Genomic DNA, 12,961 nt, shown 5'->3' on the forward strand with positions numbered 1-12,961 from the left:
TTCTTGAATGTGGTTTTGAGCACCTTGAGGGGTGCAGTTTTTAGAATGGTGTCACACTTGGGTATTTTCTATCATATAGACCCCTCAAAATGACATCAAATGAGATGTGGTCCCTAAAAAAAAATGGTGTTGTAAAAATGAGAAATTGCTGGTCAACTTTGAACCCTTATAACTCCCTAACAAAAAAAAATTTTGGTTCCAAAATTGTGCTGATGTAAAGGAGACATGTGGGAAATGTTACTTATTAAGTATTTTGCATGACATATCTCTGTGATTTAAGGGCATAAAAATTTAAAGTTGGAAAATTGCGAAATTTTCAAAATTTTCGCCAAATTTCCGTTTTTTTCACAAATAAACGCAAGTTATATCGAATAAATGTTACTACTAAAATGAAGTACAATATGTCACGAGAAAACAATGTCAGAATCGCCAAGATCCGTTGAAGCGTTCCAGAGTTATAACCTCATAAAGGGACAGTGGTCAGAATTGTAAAAATTGGCCCGGTCATTAACGTGCAAACCACCCTCGGGGCTTAAGGGGTTAAGCAGTGGGACACGTCTGGCACTGCAGGATCTGAGTCCATGGTGGCGTAGTGTGTTACTTATGGTAGGCCTTGTTACATTGGTCCCAGCTCTCTGCAGTTCATTCACTAGGTCCCCCCGCGTGGTTCTGGGATTTTTGCTCACCGTTCTTGTGATCATTCTGACCCCACGGGGTGGGATTTTGCGTGGAGCTCCAGATCGAGGGAGATTATCAGTGGACTTGTATGTCTTCCATTTTCTAATTATTGCTCCCACTGTTGATTTCTTCACTCCAAGCTGGTTGGCTATTGCAGATTCAGTCTTCCCAGCCTGGTGCAGGGCTACAATTTTGTTTCTGGTGTCCTTTGACAGCTCTTTGGTCTTCACCATAGTGGAGTTTGGAGTCAGACTGTTTGAGGGTGTGCACAGGTGTCTTTTTATACTGATAACAAGTTTAAACAGGTGCCATTACTACAGGTAATGAGTGGAGGAAAGAGGAGACTCTTAAAGAAGAAGTTACAGGTCTGTGAGAGCCAGAAATCTTGATTGTTTGTTTCTGACCAAATACTTATTTTCCACCATAATATGCAAAAAAAATGATAAAAAAACAGACAATGTGATTTTCTGGATTTTTTTTTCTCAGTTTGTCTCCCATAGTTGAGGTCTACCTATGATGTAAATTACAGACGCCTCTCATCTTTTTAAGTGGTGGAATTTGCACTATTGCTGACTGACTTAGGCTACGTTCACATTAGCGTTGCGCCGCCCTGCGTCGGCGACACAACGCGCGACGCATGTTAAAACGCGCGCAAACGCGCGCAAAAACGCGCGCGTTTTGCGACGCGTGCGTCGTTTTTGACGAAAATCGGACGCACAGAAAATGCAACTTGTTGCATTTTCTTGCGTCCGACGCTAGCGTCGGAAACGACGCACGTGGCGAAAAACGCCACCCAAAAAACGCACGCGTCCCCTATGTTAAACATAGGGGCGCGTCGCCGCTGTGTCGCCGACGCAACAGCGGCGCAACGCTAATGTGAACGTAGCCTAAATACTTTTTTGCCCCACTGTACATGCCTATACCTAAAAGTGTTAAAGGGGTTGTTGCATAAAGTATATTTATCACTGTCTAATCAATGCAGTCCATCAATCATAGGAATGGGGGTCCAAGCCCCCTGTATGACCACACTAAGAAACAGTGTGAATGATGTGGGGGTCATGCACCCGTCAGCAATATTTAACCTCTAAAGGATCAAGCACATTCGAGTATCATTCAAGATGTATTCCCATTTCACAGTCACAGTAACTTGCAGCAGCGATGTGTTAAGTATAAATTACAATTGCAAAAACTTTTCACATGTGAATTTTGTTTGGTGGGGGTCATAGTCTGAGACCACCACAAATTACAAAAACAAAGGATACTCTATGGAGCCTGGTTTTAGTGTCACAGGAGGGCATTGCTCATCTGAGAGCTTCATATCCTTTATTTTAGTAATCTGTGGGGTCTTAGCACCCAGACCTCCACCAATAAAAAGTCCTGACATGTCTTTAGGACAGAAAAAAAGTAACCAGCACTTCCTAATAGAATAAAGCAAGTGTGAACTAGTGCAAGCTGCTATGGCTGCATGATATAGAAACAAAAGAATACAGCAGCGCTCTATGCGCTAAAATGTATGCAGACACTAAACACATGAGATGTGAACTGCATTACTGTTATGTAGAATATACGTATAAGGGTATGTGTCCACGGGCCGGATTACAACCGCAGCGTTCAACCTGCAGCGTCCAGATGTTACAGCATAGTGGAGGGGATTTTATTAAATCCAGTCTCCACTATGTGTGCGAACACGCATCCCGTGGCCCTGCATTTACGGACATGTGGCTCGTCTTTTTAGAACGCAGCATGTCTGTTTACCTTGTGGCAACGCTCCATCACCGCAAGGTAAATAACAGGGTCCTATGTATAGGGTGCGGCGGTTCCAGATGTGTGCAATGAACACATCAACACATCCGGAATCACCGCGCGTACAGAAGGGGGTGGCGCTTTGGGCAGAGCGGGTTTGAGCTCCGTCAAAAGCGCCGTCAGTGCAGACAGTGGACACGCACCCTAACATGAAGATACTTAGCACTTAAATTGGCTAATTCATGCGAGTCCTCCAGCCATGGCAACACATACCTGGCCAGTTTTATGCAGTATACTATTGGAGGTGGTGACGGCCTGCTTATCTGACTGTACACTCCTCCTATCAGTCTAAGGCTGAGTTAATTAATGATGGATCCTACCTGTCATATAAATTTGCAGGCTTTCAGCCTGGGAGAGGCAAGTTTGATAAATATTAGGTTAAAGGTACCTTCACACTGAGCAACTTTAGAACGATAACGATAGCGATCCGTGACGTTGCAGCGTCCTGGATAGCGATATCGTTGTGTTTGACACGCAGCAGCGATCAGGATCCTGCTGTGACATCGCTGGTCGGAGCTAGAAGGCCAGAACTTTATTTCGTCGCTGGATCACCCGCTGACATCGCTGAATCGGCGTGTGTGACGCCGATCCACCGATGTCTTCACTTGTAACCAGGGTAAACATCAAGTTACTAAGCGCAGGGCCGCGCTTAGTAACCCGATGTTTACCCTGGTTACCATTGTAAATGTAAAAAAAAACCACTACATACTTACATTCCGGTGTCTGTCGCGTCCCCCGGCGTCAGCTTCCCTGCACTGTGTCAGCGCCGGCCGGCCGTAAAGCAGAGCACAGCGGTGACGTCACCGCTCTGCTTTACGGCCGGCGCTTACACAGTGCAGGGAAGCTGACGCCGCGGCCCTGCGCTTAGTAACCCGATGTTTACCCTGGTTACCCGGGGACTTCGGCATCGTTGGTCGCTGGAGAGCTGTCTGTTTGACAGCTCTCCAGCGACCACACAACGACTAAACAGCAACGCTGCAGCGATCGGCATCGTTGTCTATATCGCTGCAGCATCGCTTAATGTGACGGTACCTTTAGGGTCCCATTAAAGAAAGATACACCTTGTCATGGCTGATGGGCTCTCATGAATTGGCCAATTTATGTGCTAAATAGCTTCATTTTATAAGTATATTCTATATAGCAAGATTTTATATAGTCACTGTTTGCATACATCTTAGCGCTTACACAATGCTGTTGTATTATTTTGTATATCTCTATGACAGATCAAAGATTTTCCCTTATAACTGTCACTCTTTCCTACAGCTTCTTGCATACATAAAATGACAGTATTTGCCTTACAGCTAATATAAAGAGCTATACCAAAACTAATAAAGGGTGGCAGATTGCAGTGTGTGATACCAGTGACTGTAGAAACGATTCACAGATGCTCACCTTCCTCTTAGTTTAAGAGCGTCACTAAATCTCTTCTCATTCATAGCTTGTGTCACATCCTTGGTCTGATAAAAAAAAAAATAATACAAAAAGATATTACAAGGTAAGCAAAGTGAAATTGCAAGTTTAACTACATGTGGTTTATGATTATTGGGTCAGACATTTCTTAAAGATGGTCTTCTTTTTCACAACAATTTTATTCCTCTAATACATTTAGAAAATTAAGAGTCGACTTTACAAATAGTCTAGATAAAGATATATCCTATTGTCTAGAGTTCCCATGGAGATCTAAGTGTCACCACGGTTACAGACTACAAACAAACCCTATGTAGTCTGATATTATAGTCATGTGTTCCTCTTTTTTTCCATTTGCTCAATTTTTTCTTCTCTGTAGGTAACAAAGAGAAAGAGACATGGAATTTGGGGTAAAAATACCGTCACACTAAGCGACGCTGCAGCGATACCGACAACGATCCGGATCGCTGCAGCGTCGCTGTTTGGTCGCTGGAGAGCTGTCACACAGACCGCTCTCCAGCGACCAACGATGCCGGTAACCAGGGTAAACATCGGGTTACTAAGCGCAGGGCCGCGCTTAGTAACCCGATGTTTACCCTGGTTACCATCCTAAAAGTAAAAAAAAAAACGCTTCTTACTTACCTTCCGCTGTCTGTCCCCGGCGCTCTGCTTCTCTGTACTGGCTGTGAGCACAGCGGCCGGAAAGCAGAGCAGTGACATCACCGCTCTGCTTTCCGGCCGCTGTGCTCACAGTGAGTGCAGGAAAGCACAGCGCCAGGGACAGACAGAGGAAGGTAAGTATGAAGCGTTTGTTTTTTTTACTTTTAGGATGGTAACTAGGGTAAACATCGGGTTACTAAGCGCGGCTCTGAGCTTAGTAACCCGATGTTTACCCTGGTTACCAGCGAAGACATGGCTGAATCGGTGTCACACACGCCGATTCAGCGATGTCTGCAGGAGGTCCAGCAACGAAATAAAGTGCTGGACTTTCTGCAGCGACCAACGACATCACAGCAGGATTCTGATCGCTGCTGCGTGTCAAACTGAACGATATCGCTAGCGAGGACGCTGCAACGTCACGGATCGCTAGCGATATCGTTTAGTGTGACGGTACCTTTACACATGACTGATCAGACTATACACAGGAAACTTTTGTATCTCAAGGATAATTATATAGAGACAGCATCTTACCACTTGAACACATTCCATTAAAGGCAGACGGATTGCTTGATTCCCAGACAAACTGACTACACAAGCCGGTGTTTCTGGTGTTCCTTCCAACAAGGCCATCACAGCCTCCACACCCATTCTGCTTCCCTAGATATGAAATACAATTATTATAGCTTAGTGGTTATTTTACATGATGGAACAACTATATAAGATGATGATCAGTGCTCGCTTAAGGCTCTCATACACATTTGATAAAACTTGGCTGAACCTGCCAATTTCAGATGACCACCTTATGTGTACGGGGGAGGGGAGGGGGGTTTGGCTCAACTCTGCCCAAAAAGATTACATCAATGGGGAGAAGTATCTGGCTTGTTGACTTTCCACAGCAGACCTTTTCTTTGGAGTAGAGATACCAGATGAGTCTGGTAGCTGCTCTGTCAGAGAGAATTGGAACAATCAGCTGAGCCAAATGTTCCTGTGTATGGGGAGTGGGGAGAGGTAGCCATTTAATGTGCATGGACAACTTTTGGATTTTCATGTAGCAAAGCCCTAGCCAGGACATGATAGTGATTGTCATATGATCATTCCTCCGCTCCCGGTCATTACCGTCGGCAGTATTTCCTTGCGTACACAGAGAAATGTGCTGCCAATCTATAATTTTTAGACCACATACAGGTATAATCAGTTGACAAATTATTTCCACTTTCAGAGTAATTCTTACCAAAATTCTATCAAAAGCGGACGGTGTTCCACCACGCTGAACGTGTCCAAGGATGGTGACTCTTGTGTCATAGCCGAGGCGCTTCACCACTAGCTGTTAAAATCAAAATTTAGATATGTATCAATGCTACAGTATCATGACTTTTACCTCGTACAATGTGGAAAAGACAGAATTATGTCTTACCCTACTGTTAGCCATTTTATGATTTTGACCCTATTGCCACCAATTCAAGTTATGTCCAATATATAATAATAATAATCTTTATTTTTATATAGCGCTAACATATTCCACCGTGCTGCCCATATATCTTGAACTGTTAGCAGCATGGTAGCCACATTCAGGGGCCCTAGAGCTACATGTTGGGGAAAAACTGATGCAGCCTGTATATAATTTAACTACTAAAGCTCATATAAAATTGACTGCATTTTACCATTATTATCGCTCACCTTTTTTACATCCTCTGATGTAATAGGTTTGCCATCCCGGTCAATTGCCCCTTCAGCAACAATGATGATATTCAACCTTGATCCACGGCCTCTAGTCTAAAAATATAAATGTCATTAGCATATTATACAAAAGACAATACATCCGCTATCCAAAATTTACAGGAAACTAAGGGGTGAAGATGATTTTTAATATACACTATTTTTTCCACTTCATTTATTAGCTTTAGAAAACGATTATAAATAATCATCATGTTATATAAAGACTAGTCACTGAATTATTTGAGTCAATTTGGGCGCCCTGGGATTATTTTTGGGCTCAACATAATGGATAATTCTTTTACAGCTCCCACTATTTCCTCATTCTCCCCATGTATTTGTGTCTTTTGTCAATCCTTGGTTATGTTACAGATTGAACATAGCTGAGTAATAGAATCTAGTATTAAATTGATTGCTTAAGTTATGGGTTTGCTAAGATTTTGCCGGTAGTTGTCTGCTGGATCTCGGCTGTTCATTTACTCCTATGGATAAAAGTTTAACTGAGTTTTATTTTGCCATACAAACTTCATATGAATGTTCTTTCTATATACATGTTGATGTTATTTGTAATTTTTTTTTTTAAATCTCAATAAAAATTACAGTTAAAAAAAAAAGACTAGTCACAAACCTCACTTAGTCGTCTGCAAAGATGTTCTTCCCAATTTTCTTCAGGTGGGGATTCCGGAATAAAAACCCAATCGGCTCCACATGCAAGTGCAGTTACCATAGCCAAGTACCTAGAAGATGACGGGGAAGAGATTGTTTCATGGAGTATTCCCTACACAGTGTTACTAGACATAAAATATGTACATATTTAAATAGTGACCCACTATTGTATGTCTTATTAGTGCGTAAGAAGGTAATGGGGATGCTACTATCTGTCTACCATGATGTAGCTATATTCTGACCAATTAGTTATATATTAATGTATTCATCAAAAAAACTATGGAACTGATCCTGCATAATTGGAAGGGGGTTGGGGGGTTGAACTTCTGGTGAAGGACTTACCCACAGTGCCGACCCATCACTTCTAAGACAAAGGTCCTTTGGTGACTAGAAGACAAAAACATTAACAAGAAAAAATAATTTTGATCCTGTGTGATAATCGATCAATTACAGAAATACTTGACTAAGAATGTCCAATTTATGTGACAACAGGAGCCCCAGACTGTTATGGCCTACCCCCCAATATAGGAATACTATTTACAGATAGTTATCCCCCTTTAAGGCTACGTTCACATTTGCGTCTTTGGGCGCAGCGTCGTCGACGGATACCGACGCATGCGTCATGCGCCCCTATCTTTACCATGGGGGGCGCATGGACATGGCGTTTTTGATCTTTAATTGTATAGGACAACGCATCCATAAAAAAACGCTGCGTTGTGTATGCGTTTGACATGCGTTGTGCATTGCGTCGACGACGCTGCGCCCAAAGACGCAAATGAGAAAGCAGCCCAAGTGTTCTGTAGTCATCGTACATAATACAATTCTGATAATGTGTCCCAATTATAATAAGAACTGCAAATATAACTGGAAGTAATTCTAATATTAGCAGAGGAGAAAGCAAGTAGTTTATGGCTCCCTGTAAGTTGTGAGTGGCGCGAGCAGAGCTACAGACATTATTGATAGCATGGTTGGTTCAGCAGACCGCTATCTCTCCCGACCTCACAGGTTTTCAGTGATCGGAGGGGAGAAAGCTGCTGTCAGACACATCTGGCAGAAGCTTTTCTCTCCTGAAAACAAAAGCGTCAGGTATTGACATTCCAAATCCTTCTCGCCCTGACATCATCTGTTGGGAGACCCCCATACAGATCAGATGGCATATTTGCACTGTTTCATCTAATGTATATGAGTGGCTTAAAACATAGTTTTTAAAGAGAACCCGTCATGTTGTAATGCAGTCTGATTCATGGACAACATGGTATAGAGGGGGAGAAGCTGTGCGGAAGAATATACAGGTTTGTTAGAAAAGATTCAGAATAACCTGTATCTTATTCATTGAGATCCCTGGTGATGGTATGAATGAGTCCAGTGGGTGGTCCTACTAGTACTTAACAGCGATCTCTGTAGCACAGTAATACAAGATAGACTGTCCATCGCTTAATAGGACCGCCCACTGGACTCATGCATATAAACAGCAGGGATTTCAATTAGTAAAATGCAAGGTTTACCAAAAATCTGCCCACAAAAATGCCTAGCAAGCTGATCAGTTCCTCCTGCTTCATAACCTTCCACCTGCAAATCAGATACCATTTTCAACATAACCGGCTCCCTTTAATATCCCTTGACTTATAGCAAATGTACAGTGGGTAAGGAAAGTATTCAGACCCCTTTAAATTTTTCTCTTTGTTTCAATGCAGCCATTTGGTAAATTCAAAAAAGTTTATTTTTTTTCTCATTAACCCCTTTCTGCCATTAGACGTACTATTCCGTCCATGTGGGGTGGGCTTTACTTCCCAAGGACGGAATAGTATGTCATAGCCGATCGGCCGCGCTCACGGGGGGAGCGTGGCCGATCGCGGCCGGGTGTCAGCTGCTTATCGCAGCTGACATCCGGCACTATGTGCCAGGAGCGGTCACGGACCGCCCCCGACACATTAACCCCCGGCACACCGCGATCAAACATGATCGCGATGTGCCGGCAGTGCAGGAAAGCATCGCGCAGGGAGGGGGCTCCCTGCGGGCTTCCCTGAGACCCCGCAGCAACGCGATGTGATCGCGTTGCTCCGGGGGTCTCCTACCTCCCTCCCTGCATCAAGTCCCGGATCCAATATGGCCGCGGATCCGGGTCCTGCAGGGAGGGAGGTGGCTTACCAAGTGCCTGCTCAGAGCAGGCACCTGGTAACGCTGCAGCGCTCTGAGACAGATCGGTGATCTGTCAGAGTGCTGTGCAAACTGGCAGATCACCGATCTGTATTGTCCCCCCCTGGGACAAAGTAAAAAAGTAAAAAAAAAATTTTTTACAAGTGTGTAAAAAAAAAAAAAAAAAAAAAAAATCCTAAATAATGAAAAAAAAAAAAAATATTATTCCCATAAATACATTTCTTTATCTAAATAAAAAAAAAAACAATAAAAGTACACATATTTAGTATCACCGCGTCCGTAACGACCCGACCTATAAAACTGGCCCACTAGTTATCCCCTTCAGTAAACACCGTAAGAAAAAAAAAAAAAAAAAACGAGGCAAAAAACAACGCTTTATTATCATACCGCCGAACAAAAAGTGGAATAACACGCGATCAAAAAGACAGGTATAAATAACCAGGGTACCGCTGAAAGCGTCATCTTGTCTCGCAAAAAATGAGCCGCCATACAGCAACATCAGCAAAAAAATAAAAAAGTTATAGTCCTCAGAATAAAGCGATGCAAAAATAATTATTTTTTCTATAAAATAGTTTTTATCGTATAAAAGCGCCAAAACATAAAAAAATGATATAAATGAGGTGTCGCTGTAATCGTACTGACCCGAAGAATAAAACGGCTTTATCAATTTTACCAAACGCGGAACGGTATAAACGCCTCCCCCAAAAGAAATTCATGAATAGCTGGTTTTTGGTAATTCTGCCTCACAAAAATCGGAATAAAAGGCGATCAAAAAATGTCACGTGCCCGAAAGTGGTACCAATAAAAACGTCAACTCGTCCCGCAAAAAACAAGACCTCACATGACTCTGTGGACTCAAATATGGAAAAATTATAGCTCTCAAAATGTGGTAACGCAAAAAATATTTTTTGCAATAGAAAGCGTCTTTCAGTGAGTGACGGCTGCCAATCATAAAAATCCGCTAAAAAATCTGCTATAAAAGTAAATCAAACCCCCCTTCATTACCCCCTTAGTTAGGGAAAAGTAAAAAAAATTTAAAAAATGTATTTATTTCCATTTTCCCATTAGGGTTAGGGCTAGGGTTAGGGTTAGGGCTAGGGTTAGGGCTGAGGTTAGGGTTAGGGCTAGGGTTAGGGCTGAGGTTAGGGCTAGGGTTAGGGTTAGGGTTAGGGCTAGGGTTATGGTTAGGGCTAGGGTTAAGGCTACAGTTAGGGTTAAGGCTACAGTTAGGGTTAAGGCTACAGTTAGGGTTAAGGCTACAGTTAGGGTTGGGGCTAAAGTTAGGGTTAGGGCGTGGATTACATTTGCGGTTGGGAATAGGGTTGGGATTAGGGTTAGGGGTGTGTCAGGGTTAGAGGTGTGGTTAGGGTTACCGTTGGAATTAGAGTTAGGGGTGTGTTTGGATTAGGGTTTCAGTTATAATTGGGGGGTTTCCACTGTTTAGACACATCAGGGGCTCTCCAAACGCAACATGGCGTCCGATCTCAATTCCAGCCAATTCTGCGTTGAAAAAGTAAAACAGTGCTCCTTCCCTTCCGAGCTCTCCCGTGTGCCCAGACGGGAGTTTACCCCAATATAATATGGGGTATCAGCGTACTCAGGACAAATAGGACAACAACTTTTAGGGTCCAAGTTCTCCTGTTACCCTTGGGAAAATACAAAACTGGGGGCTAAAAGATAAGTTTTGTGGGAAAATTTTTTTTTTTTAATTTTCACGGCTCTGCGTTATAAACTGTAGTGAAATACGTGTGGGCTCAAAGTTCTCACAACACATCTAGATAAGTTCATGGGGGGTCTAGTTTCCAATATGGGGTCACTTGTTGGGGGTTTCTACTGTTTAGGTACATCAGGGGCTCTGCAAACACAATGTGACGCCTGCAGACCATTCCATCTAAGTCTGCATTCCAAATGGCGCTCCTTCCCTTCCGAGCCCTCCCATGCGCCCAAACGGTGGTTCCCCTCCACATATGGGGCATCAGCGCACTCAGGATAAATTGGACAACAAATTTTGGGGTCCAATTTCTCCTGTTACCCTCGAGAAAATACAAAACTGGGGGCTAAAAAATAATTTTGGGGGGAATTTTTCTTTTTATTTTCACAGCTCTGCGTTAGAAACTGTAGTGAAACACTTGGGGGCTCAAAGTTCTCACAACACATCTAGATAAGTTCCTTGGGGGGTCTAGTTTCCAATATGGGGTCACTTGTGGGGGGTTTCTATTGTTTAGGTACATTAGGGGCTCTGCAAACGCAATGTGACGCCTGCAGACCATTCCATCTAAGTCTGTATTTCAAATGGCGCTCCTTCCCTTCCGAGCCTTCCCATGCGCCCAAACGGTGGTTCCCCCCCACATATGGGGTATCAGCGCACTCAGGACAAATTGCACAACAAATTTTGGGGTCCAATTTCTCCTGTTCCCCTCGGGAAAATACAAAACTGGGGGCTAAAAAATAATATTTGTGGGAAAAAAAATTTGTTTTATTTTTACGGCTCTGCATTATAAACTTCTGTGAAGCTCTTGGTGGGTCAAAGTGCTCACAACACATCTAGATAAGTTCCTTAGGGGGTCTACTTTCCAAAATGGTGTCACTTGTGGGGGGTTTCACTGTTTAGGCACATCAGTGGCTCTCCAAACGCAACATGGCGTCTCATTTCAATTCCTGTGAATTTTGCATTGAAAAGTCAAACGGCGCTCCTTCCCTTCCGAGCTCTCCCATGCGCCCAAACAGTGGTTTACCCCCACATATGGGGTATCAGCGTACTGAGGACAAATTGTACAACAACTTTTTGGTTCCAATTTCTTTTCTTACCATTGGGAAAATAAAAAATTGGGGGCGAAAAGATCATTTTTTTTACAAAAAATATTTTTTATTTTTACGGTTCTGCATTATAAACTTCTGTGAAGCACTTGGTGGGTCAAAGTGCTCACCACACCTCTAGATAAGTTCCTTAGGGGGTCTACTTTCCAAAATGGTGTCACGTGTGGGGGGTTTCAATGTTTAGGCACATCAGTGGCTCTCCAAACGCAACATGGCGTCCCATCTCAATTCCAGTCAATTTTGCATTAAAAAGTCAAATGGCGCTCCTTCGCTTCCAAGCTCTGTCATGCGCCCAAACAGTGGTTTACCTCCACTTATGTGGTATCAGCGTACTCAGGACAAATTGTACAACAAGGTTTGGGGTCCATTTTCTCCTGTAACTCTTGGCAAAATAAAACAAATTGGAGCTGAAGTAAATTTTTTGTGAAAAAAAGTAAAATGTTAATTTTTATTTAAACATTCCAAAAATTCCTGTGAAACACTTGAAGGGTTAATAAACTTCTTGAATGTGGTTTTGAGAACCTTGAGGGGTGCAGTTGTTAGAATGGTGTCACACTTGGGTATTTTCTATCATATAGACCCCTCAAAATGACTTCAAATGAGATGTGGCCCCTAAAATAAAATGGTGTTGTAAAAATGAGAAATTGCTGGTCAACTTTTAACCCTTATAACTCCCTAACAAAAAAAAATATTGGTTCCAAAATTGTGCTGATGTAAAGTAGACATGTGGGAAATGTTACTTATTAAGTATTTTGTGTGACATATCTCTGTGATTTAATTGCATAAAAATTCAAAGTTGGAAAATTGCAAAATTTTCAAAATTTTCGCCATATTTCCGTTTTTTTCACAAATAATCGCAAGTAATATCAAAGTAATTTTACCACTATCATGAAGTACAATATGTCACGAGAAAACAATGTCAGAATCACCGGGATCCGTTGAAGCGTTCCAGAGTTATAACCTCATAAAGGGACAGTGGTCAGAATTGTAAAAATTGGCCCGGTCCATAACGTGCAAACCACCCTTGGGGGTAAAGGGGTTAATGTACACTCTGCACCCC

At 42.7% G+C, this 12,961-nt stretch overlaps 1 protein-coding gene across 3 annotated transcripts in view; it reads right to left on the reverse strand.

Moving 5' to 3' along the window:
* PFKM (phosphofructokinase, muscle) overlaps window positions 1-12,961 on the reverse strand; it is a 118,390-nt gene that overhangs the window by 22,254 nt on the left and 83,175 nt on the right. For all 3 annotated transcript variants that reach the window (XM_069758663.1, XM_069758661.1, XM_069758662.1), the window contains 6 exons: window positions 7,270-7,314; window positions 6,890-6,998; window positions 6,226-6,321; window positions 5,780-5,872; window positions 5,080-5,205; window positions 3,874-3,938 (listed from right to left, as the gene is read on the reverse strand). In XM_069758663.1, coding sequence (XP_069614764.1) covers window positions 3,874-3,938; window positions 5,080-5,205; window positions 5,780-5,872; window positions 6,226-6,321; window positions 6,890-6,998; window positions 7,270-7,314 — 534 coding nt within the window. The remainder of the gene's footprint in view (window positions 1-3,873; window positions 3,939-5,079; window positions 5,206-5,779; window positions 5,873-6,225; window positions 6,322-6,889; window positions 6,999-7,269; window positions 7,315-12,961) is intronic.

This window comes from Ranitomeya imitator, chromosome 3 (genome assembly GCF_032444005.1).
Source record: "Ranitomeya imitator isolate aRanImi1 chromosome 3, aRanImi1.pri, whole genome shotgun sequence".
Classification (NCBI taxonomy): Eukaryota; Metazoa; Chordata; class Amphibia; order Anura; family Dendrobatidae; genus Ranitomeya; species Ranitomeya imitator.